Source organism: Zootoca vivipara, chromosome 3 (genome assembly GCF_965207765.1).
Source record: "Zootoca vivipara chromosome 3, rZooViv2.hap1.1, whole genome shotgun sequence".
Classification (NCBI taxonomy): domain Eukaryota; kingdom Metazoa; phylum Chordata; class Lepidosauria; order Squamata; family Lacertidae; genus Zootoca; species Zootoca vivipara.
Genome location: NC_142586.1, coordinates 74,372,143 through 74,393,214, shown reverse-complemented (window position 1 = coordinate 74,393,214; position 21,072 = coordinate 74,372,143). Strand labels below are relative to the sequence as shown.

General features: G+C 43.4%; 1 protein-coding gene across 7 annotated transcripts in view; it reads left to right on the top strand.

The window, feature by feature from the left end:
- LYST (lysosomal trafficking regulator) overlaps nucleotides 1-21,072 on the top strand; it is an 84,720-nt gene that overhangs the window by 12,607 nt on the left and 51,041 nt on the right. For 5 of the 7 annotated variants that reach the window (XM_035108398.3, XM_035108399.3, XM_035108395.3 and 2 more), the window contains exons 5-15: nucleotides 475-2,560; nucleotides 2,883-3,828; nucleotides 4,720-4,881; nucleotides 6,377-6,533; nucleotides 7,750-7,976; nucleotides 8,810-8,876; nucleotides 10,223-10,332; nucleotides 13,949-14,372; nucleotides 17,151-17,292; nucleotides 18,537-18,710; nucleotides 20,135-20,295. In XM_035108398.3, the coding sequence (XP_034964289.3) occupies nucleotides 475-2,560; nucleotides 2,883-3,828; nucleotides 4,720-4,881; nucleotides 6,377-6,533; nucleotides 7,750-7,976; nucleotides 8,810-8,876; nucleotides 10,223-10,332; nucleotides 13,949-14,372; nucleotides 17,151-17,292; nucleotides 18,537-18,710; nucleotides 20,135-20,295 (4,656 nt within the window). The remainder of the gene's footprint in view (nucleotides 1-474; nucleotides 2,561-2,882; nucleotides 3,829-4,719; nucleotides 4,882-6,376; nucleotides 6,534-7,749; nucleotides 7,977-8,809; nucleotides 8,877-10,222; nucleotides 10,333-13,948; nucleotides 14,373-17,150; nucleotides 17,293-18,536; nucleotides 18,711-20,134; nucleotides 20,296-21,072) is intronic. The other 2 variants (XM_035108397.3, XM_035108400.3) reach the window with 2 other exon arrangements.

Genomic DNA, 21,072 nt, shown 5'->3' with positions numbered 1-21,072 from the left:
AGTGAAATTCTGCTTACAAGACACTGGAATCAATTCAGTGGACTTAAGTTACTTGGCTAGGATTGGATGTCACCCTAAATTTTCCTGTATGCACTTTTTAAAGTGCACGAATAACCCGCACTGCAGGTAGGGCACTGATTCAGGGAGCATCTCTAGCACAGAACATTCAAGGACCTGAAAATGTTTGCATGTATATGTATCAAATGCGAGAGTGCAATTGTATAATGGTGTATTGGGAGTGAGTTTCGTACATCCTCTCCATTTTGTGTAGGACCTAGGTAATGGTGCATAAAAATAACTGGGACCTGCTTATCTACGTATGCCTCAGTTCATCTTAAAGATTCTTGGTGTAGTTGCTGAGGCCATATGAGCCCAAGACTTGCATGTATAACTTTGTACCCCTGGATCATGTTTAGACTGGCTCTGAGGCTCCATAGTTGGAATCATCTAACTGTAATTTTTGACTTCCGACAGATTTTAATCTGCCCTTCTGTGTTGATATATGCTTGACCAAAGAGGCAACTCCAGGTTCTCTCAAATCTACTCAGGAAAAAGAAGATCTAGAAGAAAACCCTCATTTGTCTGCCCAGGTGTCTGCAAAATTAAGCTCCCGGAAAAGTAGACGGCAGCGCAAAACTACTCATCGCTATTCTGTGAGGGACGCAAGGAAATCCCAGCTATCCACCTCTGATTCAGAAGGCAATTCAGATGAGAAGACGGCCGTAATTATGAAGCACAGGAGGTCCCAAATCCTGCAGCCTTTTCTTACAAACCCACCTAAGGAACAATACAATACAGGGAGAGGCAGCTTTCTAGAAGATGGGGAAGTCCAGAGTTGTAATCTTGGTAGGGAGCATCTAGGTGACTCTGAGCAGGTTATTCCAGTTAAAAAAGTCAGTTCTGAGACTTTAGAGGATCCAGCTTCAACATCTCTCAGCTGCCAGGACAATTCTCCCTTTGACTTGTGTCATGTCTTACTATCATTGCTCGAAAAAATATGCAAGTTTGATATTTCTGTGAATCACAAGTCGGCGCTGGCAGCAAATGTGGTGTGCACACTAACTGAGCTTTTGTCCAGACTTGGAGACTGCTACAGCGCAAGCAGTACTGCTGAAAATGAAGCCGTTTCCTCAAGCTGGGCGGAGGAACCAGTTGCCCTGGCTCAGAGGATGCTCTTTAGGACAGTCTTGCACCTGATGGCTGTGGATGTTAACAATGCTGAGACCATGCCTGGCAACTTAAGGAAAAATCTAATTGATTTGCTCAGAGCAGCTTTAAAAACTAAATGTTTGCTGGAAAAAACATACGAGCCTTTTGCTTCAGGGCAAAGGGGAGCTTTACAGAAGGGAACCCATGGCAACCTCGCCGTCTCAAGATACCGCCACAGAGCCCTCCTTTTGCCGGAGTTCATAGAAGGAGTTCTGCAGATCCTGATCTGCTGCCTTCAGAGCGCCGCCTCCAATCCAATTTATTTCAGTCAAGCGATGGATCTTGCTCATGAGTTCATACAGCACCAGGGATTCAGACTGTTTGAAACCACTGTGCTGCAGATGGAATGGCTGGTGGTGAGGGAAAGTGAGATAAACTCGGAAGCATCGGAATATCTCTCAGCCCTCATTAACAGCATCATGAAAATAATCAGCACCATCAAAAAAGTGAAGTCGGAGCAACTTCATCAGTCTGTGTGCACGAGAAAGCGGCACAGGCGATGCGAGTACTCTCACTTCATGCATCACCACAGAGACCTCTCAGGGCTCCCAGTTTCTACTTTTAAAAACCAAGTCTCCAAGAATCCGTTTGAGGAAACGCTGGATGGGGAAGTTCATTATCCTGACCGGTGCTGCTGCATCGCTGTCTGTGCTCACCAGTGTTTGCGGCTGCTGGAGCTGGTTTCACTTAACAGCACATGTTTTCAGATCTTGTCCGGTGTCCATAATGTGGGTATATGTTGTTGCATGGACCCCAGGTCTGTAATTACCCCCTTACTTCATTCTTTCAGATCACAAGTATTGAAAAACTTTCAGCCACATATATTAAGCATCCTTAATAAATTTATATTGGACCAACTGGGAGGAGCGCAGGTCTCTCAAAAACTCACGCAGGCCTCCTGCAACATTTGTACCATTGACTGTGATCAGCTTGCCGAACTGGATGATGTCTTGCATGGGAATGCCACTGACGTTTCCCCATCAAGTTCTTCAACTCCCTATAGGTTTCAAGGAATTTTGCCTAGCAGAGGATCTGAAGACATGTTGCTGAAGTGGGATGCCTTGGAGGCATACCAGAGCCTTGTTTTTGAAGAGGACGACAAACTGCGCTGCATGCAGATAGCAAGCCATGTTTGCAATTTGATTCAGAAAGGCAACGAAGTCATTCAGTGGAAACTGTACAATTATATATTCAGCCCAGTGCTCCAGAGAGGTGTTGAATTGGCTCATAACTCTCAACAACTAGGCGTTACTACAGCCATCAGCCAGGCAGGCAGCTACCACAAACGGAGTTTGCCTCAGGAAGTGCTTCAAATCTATTTGCAGACTCTGCCTGCGCTGTTTAAATCCAGGTATGTTAATTTTCTTAATTGTTGGGGGATTGGGCTTGATCAGAGGCTCATAGACGAGGCAGGGCAGCAGGGAATTTGGTGCAGGAGCAGGGGTGGGACTGCTGGGTTGGCGCTTACCTCCCTGCGCTTGCTTCCCTAACACTCTCCCTCTCAGTAAGCACAATAATCATAGGATCATGTTCGCTGGCAGGGGGTCAGGTGTGTGGCACAGATCCTCAGTACCAGCTGCCCCTGGCAGAGGTACACAATTTGATACAACCCACAGTATGCTAATTTTTGGGGTTCCTTTTCTATCTAATTGGTTTTCTGCTTTTTTCCACAGAATAGTAAGAGAGTTGTTCATAAGCTGCAATGGAATAAATCAAATGACTGAATTGCATTACTTGGACTCTGTAAGAAGTTATTCCTTGAAAGTGTTCGAAACATTAATATTTTGCCTTGGAGACCAGCAGACGGACCAAGTGATTCCAGACTTAGATGTCTTAGACAATGAGCAAAAGAAGTCTGCGTTAGAATTAGGTGCTTTGGTTCATAGGCAGCAAGTAGCTTCAGATGTGCCTCAAAGCCTGACCAAATTTTATGCTGGGCTCAAAGAAGTCTATCCAAAGAAGAAGAAATCAGTCAGTCAAGATGTTCACGTCAACATGATAAACATATTTCTCTGTGTTGCTTTCTTATGTGTGAGTAAGGAAGCAGATGCTGATCGGGATTCCACTAATGATTCTGAAGATACTTCAGGTTATGACAGCACAGCTAGTGAACCTTTGAGCCACAGGCTCCCATGCCTGTCACCAGAAAGTCTCTCTTTGCCTTCTTTGGAACATATCCATAGAGCAGCAGACATTTGGTCGATGTGCCGCTGGATCTATTTGTGCAGCTCGGTTTTCCAAAGACAGTTCCATAGACTTGGTGGTTTTGAAGTATGTCATAAACTGATAGCCATGATTATTCAGAAACTTGCCAAAAAAGGAGCCAAGGAACAAGGGGAGCAGGAGAAGCCTGTTGAGATGAGTAATGAGAGAGGGCAGTCAGACCAGGATAGTCTTGACGAGAATCTTGACGGTGTAGGACAACCTGAATGCCTTTCCTGTGACCATTCAGGAGTGGAACAAAATTCAGCTGATGGCACTGCAACATTGAAAAGAGCTTTCATGCAGGAAAACGAGTGGTCGCTCCAGGGTATCAGACTCTTGGAAGCTCTGCTAGCTATTTGTTTACACAGTGCAAATAATTTCCAGCAGAAGTCCGAAATGGAGTCTCTTCCCCAGGTAACCCGCCATGAAATAATTACATTCATATTGTCATTTAAAAACCTTTTGAGAGGATACTCTGGTTTCTCTTCAGATTGTATAAATCTTTCGCCCTTTTAAAAACCTTTTGAGAGGTAGGAACAAAAATAACTACTGTTCTGGATTTTAAAGTCACATCTTACTTTCTAGATGGCAAGCTGAACTTCCTATTAAATTTAGTCAAATTGCAACATTTTAAATGGTACACAGCGGACAGTTCCGTTGAAGGAAAACAAGCTGTTGCAGTAATAAGAATAAAGTAATTAAGCATAAAGTGTGAGACGCATCTCCATAGAGAGATCTGGACACAGTGTTCAGCCTAAGGAAATGTAGCAAAAGTAACCAAAAGGTTAGGTGCATTGAGACTTATTCACACGACACATTTCTTCTTTTGTATTATCTTGCCGCTTTTTAGGCTTGAGTGTTGTAATTGGGTGTGTTTTTCATTTAGGTTTTTGAACCATGTATAATGTTTTACTATGTATTTATGCTGGAAGCCACCCAGAGTGACTGGGGCAGCCCAGTCAGATGGGCAGGGTAGAAATAATAAATTTATTATTATTATTAACCAAATATATTGTGCGAAATCTACAAATTAGAACTGTTCGGAGGAAATTATAGTGATCTATATACCATGTATATAACATGCAAAAGAGCACATTATTAATTTCATAAAATTTATATACTTCTTGGTTGTAAAAACAAAACAAAGGACCCTCAAAGCAAATATGCTTAGTTCTTGATGTTGTGATGTTGGCAATTGCGAGAAGGCCAGGAATTTAAATAGGGAAGAAACTATAATTGCTTTTAGTACCGTTTTATTTAACCAGGACAAGCTTGTAAGCCTATTTTCCCCCTACTTGAATGTAGAATGTGTGTGTGGAAGATATATTACTTGAAATGCGGGACCACCTTACAAAATCTAGAATAATGGAGACTGACTTGGTGAAGCCTTTATTTGATTCTTTGCTTCGAGTTGCTTTGGGAACCTATTTTGCTGATCTTGATCATTCCGAAGAGAAGAAAGAAAAGGTATAATTAGATAAAAATGCATGTTTTGTATTGCCTGCTTGCTTGTCTGATAGCCTGATTCAAGTTCTCTTGATATGTTACGGAACATTAATAAGCGTTATATTTTTACCATCAGTCATCAGAAAAAAATAGGCTATTTACAAACAGTTCAGAATTAGAAAAAAACTCTCATAAGGCATGGCGTAGGAGTAACTTGATGGGCATCAGAAAAAATAAGTTGCCTTCTCCTGTATCAAACCTCTGGGCATGGAAAATATAGGGACTAACATAAGAACAGCCCTGCTCAATCAGGACAAAAGCCTATCAAGTCCAGCATTTTGCTTTCCCACAATGATTAAGGCGGTGGCAATAGGAAGCTCACATGCAGGAGATGAGGGCTATTGCTGTTGTCCCCCACCATTGGCACTCTGATACTGGAGGTAGCCCATAGCCATCATGGCTTGGAGCCTTATCCTCTGTGGATTTTTCAAATCCCCTTTTAAAGTAATCTAAGCTGGTAACCATCACTACATATTTCCATAGTTTAGTTATGTGGTATTTATCTTGAATCTTCCAAACTTCAGCTTCATTTGATGGCCCTGGGTATGAGTGAGGAAGTAAAAGATCTCTGTATCCACTTTCTCTACAACATGCGTTATTATAGACACCTCTATCATGTCCCCCCCTTACTCACCTTTCTTTTTGTAAATGGAAAAGCCGCAAATTTTGTAATCTCTTCTCAAAGGGAAGTTACTCCAGTCACCTTTTTTGTGCAAGTTTCTTTTCCTTTTTTCTTCTGTTCCTTTTCTCATTTGGGCACAAGACATCCATTTTCTGAAGGAAGCCTTATTGCCTTAAATAGATTCCTTGCATCTGCTCATTAGCCATGCTGACATCTTCTTGAACTTGGTGCTATCTTTCCTGATCTGTGGTATGCATTATAGCTGAGCTGCTATTATTGTGGTTTTAAATTGAGCTGTCTGGAGAGATTCAACTCTTTCAACAACCTCCTCTACTACTTCTTCTTCTTACCACTCCCCTAATGTGTTGGAAGTTCTGAAAAGCAGAACTTGAGGACATTCTCGCTTATGGCCTTATAAGCTGGAAGGTCTGCCTTCTGTTGACTGCAAGAAAGTGGGCAAGCGAAGGAGCTTCGTAAGTTGTGGACCAGGATGTCTATGTGGACTTGAACACGAAGACATTTGGGTTTTGTGTATCTAGTTTATTTGCTGAAAGCAGTTTTCTTGCTACTTCTTAGGATAACCTCACGGTCCATCTCCTTCTTTCTGCTACTGTATGTAACTTCTACACTCTGCACAAGAGTTAAATAGTATTGCAAGTGCCAAGATGACAGGACAGCTAGAATCCATAAAGATTAAAGTAATGAAGTGAGGGGGATGTATCAAATCTGGTCTATTTGAAAATACTTGACTGTGGTCAAATATTCTATGAAGCCCAGAATCTTCTGCAGGTTTTTAATGGATGATCTTAAACATATAAAATATGCATGTCACAGATCCAACAATCTGAAAAGGAACCTGCACCTCAGGCTGGTGATATATCTGAAGAAGCCGAAGAATCCCAGTGCTGTAGCTTTACATTTTTTGCTGAAGAAGAAGGCTATGATGCAGACAGTGAAAGCAATCCTGATGACAGCGAAAGCAAGGATGAAGGTAAGTCTGAACTTAATTCCATGTGTTGCACCCATGGTTTTCTCAAATATGCCTTGGTTTACGTTCCAGCAGCATTCACATGTGTGTGGACTCATCAGGCATAGTGATTTTCCAGCTCTGCTGGTTGAATCATGATTTGATGGTGAATCTTTAAATACAGTGGTCCAGTTCACATGCCATGGTAAAACATAGTTAACAGTTTACCATGATTGTTCTGATCTCTGCTCCTCCCCTTGAGTGCATGGAAAAAATGGACCACAATTCCTGTATTAGCATTGTGTCTGCACTGGGCATTGTGGTTTGTTTCACTCCAAACCACTATCAGTAAGTCAATAGCTTGGCTATTGATCATCATCTGTTTGAAGGAGGAAAAACCCACAATCTCCAGTTCAAACATTAACACTAAGTCAGTGATCATGTTTCTTACTCCAGTACAGTAGCAGGAAAGAACAAAATGGGTGAGATTGTCACACTCATGGTAAACCATTAAATATGGTTACCATGATGTAAGAATCCTGGAACCCTGTGGGCTGATTTGTTCTGACAGCTTCTACAGATGAAATCTGTATTGGTTTTTGGCTGGCTGTCATCTTAAAGTCACATTTGCTGCTTATTTTCACTCATGTTTTGTAGTCTGCTTGCCTGAGGAGGAGCATGGTGGCAGCATCTCCTATGATCTGCAAAATTAAAAAAAAATATTATTGAATCACAGCAGTTGCTGCTGCTGTATTTCTCTGGTTCCAGATTTCTTATAAACTTGTGAAGTAGACAGGTCATAACTCTTGGTTGTTGTTTTTTTGCTCATGGGACCTGTAATTTTTATTTTTCTATTTTTTGATGTGTACAGCTCAACCTTTTATAAAGCAGGGACTTTGTAAGTTATTATTTTCCTTAAGCAGGATGGCACAAAAGTGTCTGCATGCAGTAGTGGTGGTGAGGCATAAGCACATCAGTAAATAGAAAGATTTTAAAAAATGGATTATTGTAGTAGTGAAGCATTCATGTAGTGTATATGCTTGTCAATCTGCAACCCACTGCCTGATGAGTCCCTTAGCATTTCTGCATGACAATTGTATGCTTAAAAAGATCTGATAACCACACCAGATCCTTATTAATTAAAAGTTGGGCAGTAGGGGCAAAGCTCCACAAAATAGGTAGGTAGATACAGCAGAGAGTAGCTGAATTTCAGCAGATAACCATGTGCCTTCCTTTCTAGGAACAGACATTAAGAAAGAAAAAGGATGTTTTGGCTATTCCAGTTTTGCCAGTGACACAGCAGAAAACCTCATTCAAGGGGAATTAATATATCCTGAAATCTGTATGTTGGAATTGCATTTACTTTCTGCTAGCAACCCAACCCTAGATGTCCTTACACATGTTTTCCAGAGCTTCTTGAAAGCAATCAGGCTGAAGGGAAAAAATGCAATGTTGCTTATGCAGCAGGTAAGTGAAGCCAATTCTATGACCTTGCACATATATAGTATACATATGTGCTATACAGTAGTGATGTTTAATAAGTTATGCAACAAGGTCCCACACATTCACAAGTCTCTGCTCATCCTTGGGATAGAAAGATGGGAAGGTCAGACAATTCAAGGAACCTTTCAAGGGTGTGATCCCTTAGACTTCTCTTATTTCCCCCCCCCCATTACTTTCCTCTGTTTTAGGAGAGCCATCAGTGTTCCCCATCACCAAATCACATCCCAGCTCAGACCTATTTGCATGCACATGAATCAGCTTGCCTCACACTAGCAAAAGAGGCACAGAATACCATTCTCAGTTGGCCTAGAAGCAAAGGGTCTAGAGTAAATGTGGGTGAGAACAACAGCAGAGGTGAGCAACAACCAGAATGTCTCTTTTCTGGAAATGCTGTAAGAGTGCTGGACTTAAGGACGCAGACACAATCTCCAAGGCTTGAAGTAAACAAAGACAAGATCTGTTCATTGTGCAGTTCATTAAGCACTTGTGCATCTGTAGGCCACATTCCCATATATCTGTTCTCTATTTGGGTAGTCATCTTAATGTCGTTGGGATGGTCTTCAAGTGAATACAAAGAGTAAGAGGCCTGAGGTAACTCTGCAGTTGAGGTAATCAACTGGGAGAGGAAGTCTGAGGGGACAGGACAAGGTCAGGCAAAGCCAGCTTAGAAGGAGGTTGGGACTAGTACTCAGCCAGCCACAGAGCTGAAGCCCATTTTCTAAGGGCCCCATCACTTGGCAAGCATTTTGCTAATTCAAGATGATTGTTCAGTATATAATTTTATTTTTTATTTTTAGGGAGCTGTAAAGAGTCTCTTGGTAGGGTTCATCCACATATTGACGCAGACAGATTCCCATTTTCATGGTGAGTTATAAAGAAAAGCAGTATTTCCCTTTTTGGGTACTGTTCACTCGGGCAGGTACTCTTAACTATAAATTTTTAGGTCTCTCTGAGCCATGAGTTTAGCATTACATTCATACTGGCCCAATGAGTGTCAAATGAATTCCAGCAAATTGTAAGATTGAATGCTTCTCGGTTTAAAGAAAGAAAGTATAGCCACGGTGGGGCAATAGCCCTAAGTCAATTTATGTTTTGGGTCTCAAGATTTTTGGTTGACAGTGTCTTCTGCCAGAAATGTCTTCTTCTTAGGACATAGATTGAAACTAAGAATAATAGAGTACGTGAATAGTACGTTATTAGGCTCTTGGCTTCATAGTATGTATCCACTAAACAGTGATATGAAGCAAAATAAAAAAATTCCTTCAGTAGCACCTTAAAGACCAACTAAGTTTATATTTTGGTATGAGCTTTCGTGTGCATGCACACTTCTTCAGATACACTAGAAACAGAAGTGTCAGACCCTATATATATACAGAGGGTGGTGGGGGTGGGTGGGAATGGGAGATGGGCTGATGGGAGTGGTAAACCTGTAGATGGGTGTTAATGGCTGCTGATGGCTGCAATTAGTCCTGGGCTGAGGTGCTAAAGAAAGCTTGATCATGCATAATGAGATAACACCCATCTACAGGTGTTACCTACCTGTAACTAGTGATATGAAGAGTTTGGTGACAGCCTGTCTTGAGTCACATGGGCAATGGTTAAGTATCATGCAATGTATCTAAATAATGGGACTTGGGATTTTAGTAGCTCTTCATACCATTGAAAAGTTTCTGTTTTTCTTCCTAGAAATTTTTGTTGCTGCTTTAATTCCACTGTGCAAATGTTTTGATTCTAGTTTGCTTTGAGAGGTGGTCTGATAGTATATATTGCTCTTGCATTGTTTAAGCTAGGTAAGTATTAATCAGGCTGTCATCCACCTAAGAGAGCCCCCTGCTCCTGGGGACAAGGCACTTTGAGGTTTTCCCAGGATACAATGGGGTAGAAATGTTAGTAGCAAAACTATTTTATGTTGGCGAAACGCTTACATACCGGCTTTTAAGAGCTTATTTAGCTGTACAAATGTAGACAGCTGTACATGCATACAGTATTAGGATTTTTTAGTCTTTTTCTGGTGACAATTCTGTGCAGGCTCAGAGGTTGCTCCTGATGTTTTCCTGTATTTTAGGAAAAATAATATCCAGCAATGCAAGAACTGCTATCAGGACGGGGAGAGGGGTTGACAGGGTGACTTCTTGGATTCTAGCTGTTTATTTTAATAACTTTGGTAGTTGTGATAACATTTCAAAATGAATGATGCTGTTGCTTTTCAGCATGTCAGCAGGTGCTGGTGGATCTGCTGGTGTCTCTGATGAGCTCAAAAACCTGTTCAGAGGAGCTGACTCTTCTTTTAAGAATCTTTTTGGAAAAAACACCATCTACGGTAATTTTTTAAGAATGAAACGAAGTACTTTGAAGTACACTGCCAATGTTGATATAGTAGCTATTTTGTTTTCATTTAGCATTTTCAGAGTGAAGTAGTATGTCAGCCCCCTAATCAGATAGTGTGGGTGAAGCAAGTGCCAGCTACAGGGTACAAGTGCCAGCTACAGCGAACAAACAAGCAGGATAGGGCCAATAGCTGAGAGGGGAAGCCATTCCTGCCATGCCTCTCCTTCTCTCCAACAGCCTTCCAAACCAATAAGAATGCTATGGGATGGGCCTTTCCGGGTCCATCTGCCCTGCTCTTAGATGCCTCCCCCTCAATTCCAAAAAATTATTAAGAGCCACAATTGAAGGCCATGACCCCCAATGAGCAGCGGGTTGGCAATCCTTGCTGCAACTAGACACATTGTCATTACAGTGGTACCTCTGGTTACGAACACTTCAGGTTACGAGCTCCGCTAACCCGGAAGTAGCCGCTCCTGGTTGCAAACTTTGCCCCAGGATGCGAACCGAAATCACGCGCCCGAGGCCACATTAGCGAAAGTGTGCCTCAGGATAAGAACGGTTTCAGCTTAAGAACGGACCTCCAGAATGAATTAAGTTCGTAACCAGAGGTACCACTGTACCGGTAACTTGTTTCTTGCACAAGGTTTGCCTTCTGGGGGTAGAACATATATACAAAAACACATATATTCAAGCCAATTCCTTGTAGCTGCCGCTACACAAACAATCTTACCTTCCGGAGCCGGCACGCTAAAGGGGTCTTATCACCCCTACCCACAAGCAAGTCTGAGAGCTTAATAGTTATTTCTTCACTGGGAAAAACCTGGGCGAAAAGAGTTTTTAAGCTCTCTGCTTTCCATGGATTTAATCTGTGTAACTTTAGCCAGGTGACTTTCAACTGTGTAAAGTTGAAGCAGCACATGTTCAAGGTGCATCAGTTACAAGTTACTTGTACTGAATTATTCTGAAGTTTGTATTCCTGTATGTTGCTTTCAACAAGATCCAGTGTTGTGCCAGTGGACATGATGGAATTTCCCTTCCTCCCATTCCCTTACAGCCCACCATGCTCCCCCAATATGCTCCAGAGGGTACCCTAATCTTCAATAAAAATTTAAGGGGTGGGAGGGACCACGGGGGAGTCCTATTTGCTCAGCTGGATGCCTCTTGGGCCAGGGGGACGTCATTATTGGGTGTCACTATTTGGCTCTTAATGTGACTAATTTTAAAATGTGACTAATTTTAAAAATGAATGTATGCATATGCAGAGTGGCTAGGGCAGGGGTGTCAAACTCAAATTCATCGGGGGCCGCATCAGCAGTTTGGTCACCCTCAAAGGGCCGGTTGTATCTGTAGGACTATGTGTCCACTCTTTATTATCATAAATTATTGTCACTGCATTCAATTATTACTGTTTTTTGTAATAATGTAAGTAATAACTAGCTCTGAAAGCGGAAACATAGTCAGAATAATGGCAAGTAGATATTCAAATGTACAATTATTGTACAATTTATTGAAAAATGATTTTTGGTAACTGCACTGGGTGGTGGAGGCTCGCTAGGGTTTCATGCAGGACCTTTGCAGAGCTACTAGTACCTGGAGATGCTGGGGTCCTTCTGCATGCAGGACAGATGTTCTGCCAGTGAGCCACCACCCTTCACCAAAGGGACTGGCTGAGGTTGACTCACTGAAGCTGCTCTCCTGGTTCCAGGGTTTAAGGGCCAGAAGTATAAAGCAGCATCCTATGTTTCTGAGGAGAGGGAGAGGGAGAGGGAGAGGGAGAGGGAGAGGGAGAGGAGGAAGGAAGGAAGGAAGGAAGGAAGGAAGGAAGGAAGGAAGGAAGGAAGGAAGGAAGAAAAGAGGGAGTGGGAGGGAGAGAGGAAGGAAGGAAAGAGGGGAGAGAAAGAAGAGTTGGAAATAAGGAAGAGAAAAAAGAAGGAAAGAAAAAGAAAGAGGGAGAGAAGACAGAAAGGGAGAAAGAAGGAAGGAAGTAGAGGGAAAGAAAGAATAAGAATGAGGGAGAGGAAGAAAGTTGGGAAGGAAGGAAGGAAGGAAGGAAGGAAGGAAGAAAGAAAAGAGGGAGCAGGAGGGAGAGAGGAAGGAAAGAGGTGAGAGAAAGAAGAGTAGGAAAGAAGGAATAAAGAAGGAAAGAAAAAGAAAGAGGGAGAGAAGACAGAGATAAAGAAGGAAGGAAGGAGAGGGAAAGAAAGAATAAGAACGAGAGGGAGGAAGAAAGAGAGGGAAGGGGGGTCGCCGCCTTGATTCAGCGCCAGAAAAGAGCGCGAAGGGACCCAGGGGCATAAAGCATTTCCCCGGCCCCAGCTGTTTGTCGGCACTTTGTTGGCACGGCGCTTCAGCAGCAAGGTCCCACTGCTGGGTCCCGCTGGCTGGGGCGCTCGGCGGGCCACATGACGAGGTCTGGCGGGCCGGATTTGGCCCCCGGGCCTTGTGTTTGACACCCGTGGGCTAGGGCAATCTAGTTAGATGGGCGGATAGTAGTAGTAGTACCGGTAGTAATAGGAGAAAATGACCTCTTTCTCCAGTGCTTCTTGTTTCATTTGTAATGATGAATGGGAGAACTTTGAGGAAAGCTGCTAATAAAGTTTAGAAGGCAAATCCTCTGAAGTATGGCTGAAGGAATTGGATGTCTTAAGTTACAGAATATATTGAGAGTTTTCAAAAATGTGGACAGAATAAGGAAAAGGTGGAATTAAATAAAGGAGGGTAAACCTAAGAATTGGGATATCTTAAAAGCACCTCAGCAAAGGAATAAGCAGTACAGTATGCAGGGTATTGGTGTTTAGATATTTTCAAGAAGCAATTATACTCTCATCTGTTCAGAATGCTTTTGATACTGGATAATCCTGACTGTGAGGAGTAGGTTGGGTTCATTTGAATCTCTTCTAGCACTAATCTCCATTCAGTAAAAAGGTTTTCATACTATTATGGCAGGTACCTCACCAAAGATTTATGCTTAGCAGTCATGGGATAAGAGGAGAGGTCTTCTTGTGGATCAGGAATTGCTTAAGTAGTAGGAAGTAGTTCTCCGAAAAGAGGGATGTAGAAAATGGAGTCTCCCAAGGATTGGTATGGGGCGCACTGTGCTTTTTAACTTGCTCATAAACAGCCTAGAGTTGAGGATAAGCAATGAGGTGTCCAAGTTTGCTGATGATACTACATTGTTCAGGGCTGTTAAAATAAAGAGATTGCAGAGAGCTTCAAAATAACATCTCCAAACTGAGTAAATGGGTGGTAAAAAGGCAATTTTCATGCTAGGGAAGATTAGGAAAGCAGTTAAAAATAAAACTGTGGATATCACAATGAGGTTATACAAATATAGGATGCAACCACTTTTTAATACTCTGTACAGTTCTGATCACCTGACCTCAAAAAGGATATTGTAGAGCTGGAAAAGGTCAGAAAAGGGGAACCAAAATGATCAAGCAACTCACCTTTGAGGAAACTGAATATTAGTTGTCTCAAAACAACTTTTTGAGCTGCATCAGTTTCTTTAAAGTGAGCTAATTGAAACAATCTGTTAATTCTTGCAGTTTAGGGTATAATAGCAATGAACAGTTATGTAGTTCCTGTCTTATTTTATTCATTTCTTTTAGAGCACGTTGCTTAAAGGAATTCTGAAGATTTTGGAGACAAATACCGAGATGAGGCCCTTACAGCATATCTCGTTTCCTTTGCATCAACTACCAAATTCAGGAAGTAGCCCTTTGCAAAAACCAACTCTCAGTTTTGGCAGCAAAACCATAGGACTACTAAGACGAGCAAAGTTTGCACAGACCAAGAAGGAAGCAGAGGGGGAGAGCTTGCCTCACCATCTACTTTCTTCTTGGCACGTTGCTCCAATCCATTTGCCTCTGGTTGGGCAAAACTGTTGGCCACATATGTCTGAAGGTTTCAGCATCTCATTGTGGTTTTGTACGGAACGCATCCATGAAGTAGACATTTCCTTAGAGAAAGCAAAAAGAATGAAAAGGAGGAGCAAATCACTGATTTCACACGACAGCAGTTTTGATGATATGGGTAAGTCATATTCTGTAATACAATGAAACTGAATCTGTAAAGACTTTTGATAATATATATATATATTAAAAATCAGGTCATTCTTCTAGCTGCATGTAGTGCCACACATTCAGAGGAAAGAGCATTGATCCCAAAGAGAGCTTTTTTGAGTTAAAAGATTCCAGCTATAGATAAACATTACACATCGCTCTTCTGTAAGGAGCTCCAAATCACAGCATTGTGTATTTAAAAAAATACTTACATTTATTTATTCTTAAATATAACAAGATAAAAAAACACTTTTCAACAAAGCGAGAACCAATGGAGTACAAGAATATGACAATTACAGTAAAGAGAATTATTGCAAAAGCCAACGTACCATGCCTATTTTTATTCCACTGAAACATGGGAGTTTGGAATTTCATAGAATCATAGAATTGTAGAGTTGGAAGGGATCCTGAGGGTTTGCTGACCCCTGCTATAGATAGTTGGCTCTTGAAGTTTTCTTAGCATGCGTGAATCATAAGTCACACAATAAGTCATTTGCTTACAACTGTATTATTTGCTTGATACTTTCCAGATCCTAGTTTAAGTTGAAGGTTTTAACATATTTCCTTGTCTTAGTACCACAGATCAGCAGGCTCTTTAGTCATTTTCACCAGAGACTTGAGACTTAAATCTGCTTCCCTCTCCCCCCCCCTTTCTAAATGAGTTTCTAATATGCATGCAAATCTACCTTGGCTGGGATGCATGCTTCTTTTTTCCATTCTCAATTGTCTCCTGCATTAATAGTGTTAATGACATACAATTTGTGAGAAAAGCTCAAGGGTGTTTTGCATATGAAAAACCGCAGGCAATTCATCTTAGCTACCGTGTTTCTCATATTATAAGTCATGTCTTATATTAATTTTTTCCTGAAAAAAACACAGCATGGCTTATTTTCAAGGGATGTCTTAATTAAAAAATAAGTACCGGTACCGGTATCTGTACAGACCACAGACCTGCTCCCACCGGGTCTTCGCGCGCGGCAGGCAGAGGCTGCAGCCGGGTCCTGGGGCTGCGCGCGCGGAAGGCAGAAGCTGCAGCCGGGTCCTGGGACTGCGCGCGCGGCAGGCAGAGGCTGCAGCCGGGTCCTGGGGCTGCGCGCGCGGCAGGCAGAGGCTGCAGCCGGGTCCTGGGGCTGCGCGCGCGGCAGGCAGAGGCTGCAGCCGGGTCCTGGGGCTGAGCGCGCGGCAGGCAGAGGCTGCAGCCGGGTCCTGGGGCTGAGCGCGCGGCAGGCAGAGGCTGCAGCCGGGTCCTGGGGCTGCGCGCGCGGAAGGCAGAAGCTGCAGCCGGGTCCTGGGACTGCGCGTGCGGCAGGCAGAGGCTGCAGCCGGGTCCTGGGGCTGCGCGCGCGGCAGGCAGAGGCTGCAGCCGGGTCCTGGGGCTGAGCGCGCGGCAGGCAGAGGCTGCAGCCGGGTCCTGGGGCTGTGCGCGCGGCAGGCAAAGGCTGCAGCCGGGTCCTGGGGCTGCGCGCGCGGCAGGCAAAGGCTGCAGCCGGGTCCCGGGTGTCCGCGCGCAAAGGCTACAGCCGGGTTCTGGGGCTGCACGCGCTGCGCGCTGAGGCTGCAGCCAGGTCTCGGGGGTTAACGCGGCAGCAGCAACCCTTCTTTGCCACAGACCTTCTTCCACCACCCGGTACGGCTTATTTTCGAGGTATGCCTTATATTTTTCCACCTCAGGAAAATCCTGCCATGCCTTATTTTGTAGGGATGCCTTAAAATATGAGAAACACGGTAGCTATAAATTTATCAGTGGTTTTTCCTCACTCTAAGAAATGCAAAACGGAATCATAATGGAAAGGAAATTTGGGCATGCCTGCGGTCTATAATTCAAATCCAACTAGGACTCTAGTCATAGCTGTCAACTTTAGGATTTAAAAATAAGGGATCCCTTGCTGAGTGCTGCCGGAAATCGCCTCTGCGCATGCCCGGGCATGCGCAGAAGCGATTTCCGGTGCCAGCTCTGCCCATGTCCGGGGCACCGGAAATCGGTTCTGCGCATGTCTGACTTCCGGTGCCAGGCTGCCCATGTCCGCATGTCTAGGCATCGGAAATCGCCTCCAACCCTTCGAACTCGCGCTTCCAGAGGCAGCATCTAAGGGCTGGAGGTGTGCTTCCCCGTTCCTGCATTTCCCCCCCACCGCCCACCCTCAATAAATAGGCCTATCATGTTTCTCAAAACAAGATCAACGCATGATTCAAACAACTCTGCAGCAGGCTCTCATTGGATGTGCGCACAGCTTGCCTGCCTCCCTCCCTCCCTCCCTCCTTCCTTGCACTCCAGCAGCCTGGCTGAGCCTTGACTGGTGCTCCTGCTCGTAGGGCTTTCTACTTCACTGCCTGACCCTCCCCGCACCGGAAGCCTGAGGCTCCGCCTTCCTTGGCATCCAGCACCGGGACCCCCCCCCCTCGGCACTTCCAGCGGGAAGCGCAGCACTATGCCCGGCGGGGCAACCCCTCCTTGCCAGTTGGCGGCGGGGGCAGCGGCGGAGCTGCACGGGCTCCATCCAGAGCAGCGGCTACTTCGCCTTCTGGGAGATTTACAGGATATTTTACAATCCGGGCTGCCAGCAGAAAACGGATTGAAATAAGGGGGTTTCCCGCAAAAAAACAGGAGGGTTGACAGCTATGACTCTAGTTTCAACTATCTTATGGGATGCTACCGTAGCTACATTTTTATACTTTACAAAATGCAAGGCAGTTGTGCTTGTCAGCATCCATTGTTTTAACTCTCTACCTGATTTAACCATCTTTCTAGAAGAAAGCAAAGCTGGAATTGATCACCTCAATTTAGGAGACAAACTTCTTGAAGATGGTTGCCTTCATATATTTTCACTGGGGTCCAAAGCATTGATGATCCAAGTGTGGGCGAATGTGAACACTGGAAGTTTCACATTTCGGTACTGTAAACTTGTTTTTACACACTGACAAATGCATTATTTCTTCTTCTGTTCTAGTAGGTTTAACATAGGGTCCCGTTCAGGGAATACAGGCAATCACCCATTTACACAGGGGTTATGTTATGAGCTACCACACCCATCAATCAAATCATGTATATTTGAATCCCCATTGAAGAAGCCTGCAAACACCCCATTCCGCCCCTTTTTGTGATGTTTTGGAGTTCAGCGTGATTCATGTGTGCACAGTCGTGTACATATTGAACTGCATAAATGGTGGGTTGCCTGTGCTACAATTATCAGGAGATCATAGAGTTCTTAGCAATGATTCTTATTTATTTTTAACTTTTTAACTAACTGCAGTCACTCTTGTTGCTGCTTGGAGCTCAGGGAATGAGATGCATAAAATGGGTCAGATGATTTTTGCCCATCATCCGTTTTAGATCAGTTTTAATTGGTAACACCATGCTGGCAATTGTATTTCACGGAGCCTAGCTGGAGAAGAAATCTGTACAGTGTGATAAATATGATTTTCAAGGCTTACAAAAGTGAGCATTAGGGGGGAAAGGATTAATTTACCTTATTACAGAAGGCACAGTTGGGCCATGAAGTGTCCTGACAGGATGCCTCATGAATGAAACAGAAAAAAGTGCCCTGAGTTGCTTTGAATATTTTCTTGTGGTTTTTTTTTTTTTGGAAAAAAAGCAGGAAAGACAATAAACTGACTGAAAAATTACACTGCAGCAGAGGGTTAAAACAACAGCTGTGAACAGTTTCAAGCATCCATAATAATGCAGGTGGGGAGGCTGTGCCTACAATTCTTGTTCTTGATGTGAAAAGCAAACCATTTAGGTCATCTCTGATCATCCTGTCACAGTGTAATGATGAGGAGATGGCTATGAACTGGAGCACTGTTGTTTAAACAGTAACAACTAGAGGGGGGTATAGTGGAGAAGGAGAGGATCCAGGCTTCAAAGAACTATTACAGAAAAAAAGGGGGGAATGCATCAATTAGTTGTAGGCAGAAACCTAAAAAATGAGCGGCAGATAGTATTTTTGTCACTAACAAACTGACATTTCTTGGTTCAATCTATATGAACAATGAAAAACATGGCAACTTTTAGGACCCAAAGTCTGTATGTATTGGAAATACAACAGTGTCCCAGAGTAGTATTTTATGCATAAATTTAAAAACTCTACCACAATTTAAAAGGATGACAGACTGGCATATTCTCATATTTTCATAGTATGTGTATGGACCCAAACGATGAAATGAAAGCTGGACTGTTAGCACAAGCGGAAACACCCGAGAACACATTCCTTGTAGGGACGTGGCAGCATATGGCACTGACATACCTGCAAGAGCCAGAAAGCAAGAAAAATATCCATGGAACACTGTCCTTGTGGATTTCTGGTCAGAGGTAATTCCCCAATGTGGTAAATTATAGAACTATTATCATTAAAGGAGCTCTAGAGCAGGGATAGGCAACCTTAGGCCTGTGGGCTGGATGCGGCCCAGTCGCCTTGTCTATCCGGCCCCCAGACGGTTCAGGAATCAGTGTGTTTTTACATGAGTAGAATGTGTGCTTTTATTTAAAATGCATCTCTGGGTTATTTGTGGGGCATAGGAATTCGTCCTCCCCCCCCCTTCAAAATATAGTCTGGCCCACCACAAGGTCTGAGGGATGGTGGACCAGACCACTGCAGAAAAAGGTTGCTGACCCCTGCTCTAGAGGCACTGCCTTCTCTCTAAATTTGAGCTTGATGAAATATGGAGGAGGAGGACAAATAAATGCTCACAACTGAAATAATGGAATGGAGGGGTTGCTTACCCATCTGTTTCTGTTAAACTGTTGCTGCTGGAATCCTTCAGTATCCTTAAATGAGCTCAGTATCCTTAAATGCCATCCTAATTAAAGCTCCACTTGCAACCATTAATGCCAATGAAATCGTTGTGGTTGTTTTTATTAGTTTTATTAAATATTTATAAGCAACACTTTCATATAAACAAGGCAGTGTAAAAAGGCACCAAGATTTGTACTCGGCTGATACTGTATGAAAGAGCTAACGTCAGACAGACCTGGAAGGTGGAAGTGGCCGTGTAGAACTGGCAGTGAGAGTCTCTTCTAGGCCAAGTGTGTAGGAAATGGTGAAGTCAGAATACAGGTGCGCTTGCAGCTGCAGCAGAGAGCAGGCTTGACTGTTGACATAGCCTTACCAGTAAAGTTGCATGGGGAAGAAGAGGATGTTAAATAACTTTCTTAAAGCACCTGCCCTAAAGATCTTGCATCTCTCTAGTCTCACTGTTAAGTGGATTTAATATATTATTGTTTCCCCCTTGATGTATGCATTATAGTCTTTATTCTTAATATATCAGACACATGACTGATACATTTATGTCCATTTGCTTTTGTGTGGTTCTTTGGTCTGCTTCAATGAGAGATGTTCCTGGTGGTCTACCAAAGAACATCCTCAGTATTTGCTTGGCCCTGTGTGAGGAAGCTCTATATTAATTGGTTTCTTGAACCAGGGTAGGGTAGCAGCAGGAATGGTTACTGCAGAGATTGAGGCTGTGGGCCCAGGTGAGTGTCCTCTGTGCTACCAGCCATCTGGTGATCTAGAAATGATAGGTGCAGCAGCTATATTTGAAGCACTGTCAGGGTATTTGAAGCACCCTGTAAGGGTGTGGAGCCAATTGTAGGAGATGGCGTCTATTTTATTTTACACAGCTTTCAATTTAATTATCACAGAAGAAGTGAAAATACCCATTATAAGCCCTTTAATTACTCTCACTATCCAAGTGAAATTGTTCAGGATGTACTAAAGCTTTCTTCTTTTTCTTTAGAAAACCCGAAATTAGTTTAGATTATACCCTCCCGAGGAAAACAAGCTTATCTTCTGACAGTAACAAGACCTTCTGTATGACTGGCCATTATACATCATCCCAAGATGAGTATTTGCAGTTGGCTGGAAGATGGGACCTGGGAAATCTGCTTCTCTTCAATGGTAAATTTGTTTGTTTTTGCCCGTACGTGCTGCTGGTCATCTTGTACTAACTGGCGCCATACGAAAGAGGTTTTTTAAACTTTATTATTGCCGTGTCATAGTTCTTATAACTAAAAAAATACAATTAGAACAAAAGAAGAGCCTGCTAGATCAGGCCCAGTGGCCCATCTAGTCCAGCACACTGGTCTCTTAGTTGCCAGCCTGGGGCCTGTAGGAAACCTGCAAGGAGGCCTTGAGCACAACAAACACTCCCCTTCCTGTAGTTTCCAGCAACTAGAATTCTGTATTTCTGTGAAACTTTAGTGGCAGGGGTTCCCAAACTAAGGCCCGGGGGCTGGATGCGGCCCAATCACCTTCTAAATCCGGCCCGCGGACGGTCCGGGAATCAGCATGTTTTTACATGAGTAGAATGTGTCCTTTTATTTAAAATGCATCTCTGGGTTATTTGTGGGGCATAGGAATTCGTTCATTTTTTTCCCCAAAATATAGTCCGGCCCCCCCACAAGGTCTGAGGGACAGTGGACCGGCCCCCTGCTGAAAAAGTTTGCTGACCCCTGCAAGTTTAGCGGCAATCCTTGTCTCCTTTTGTTTCCTTTTTTCATATGTTTTTCTCCTTTAAATTTTTTTTTTACTAAGAGCTGCCTTGAATGTCTCTTTAGATACAGAAAGGCAGGATATAAGTCTTCCTACTAAAATAAATAACACTGCAGCTTTCTGGAAGGTGGCTGCCAAAAGGTGACTCATAGAGTGTTGCTGGGGGAAGATTGCGTGTGAGGG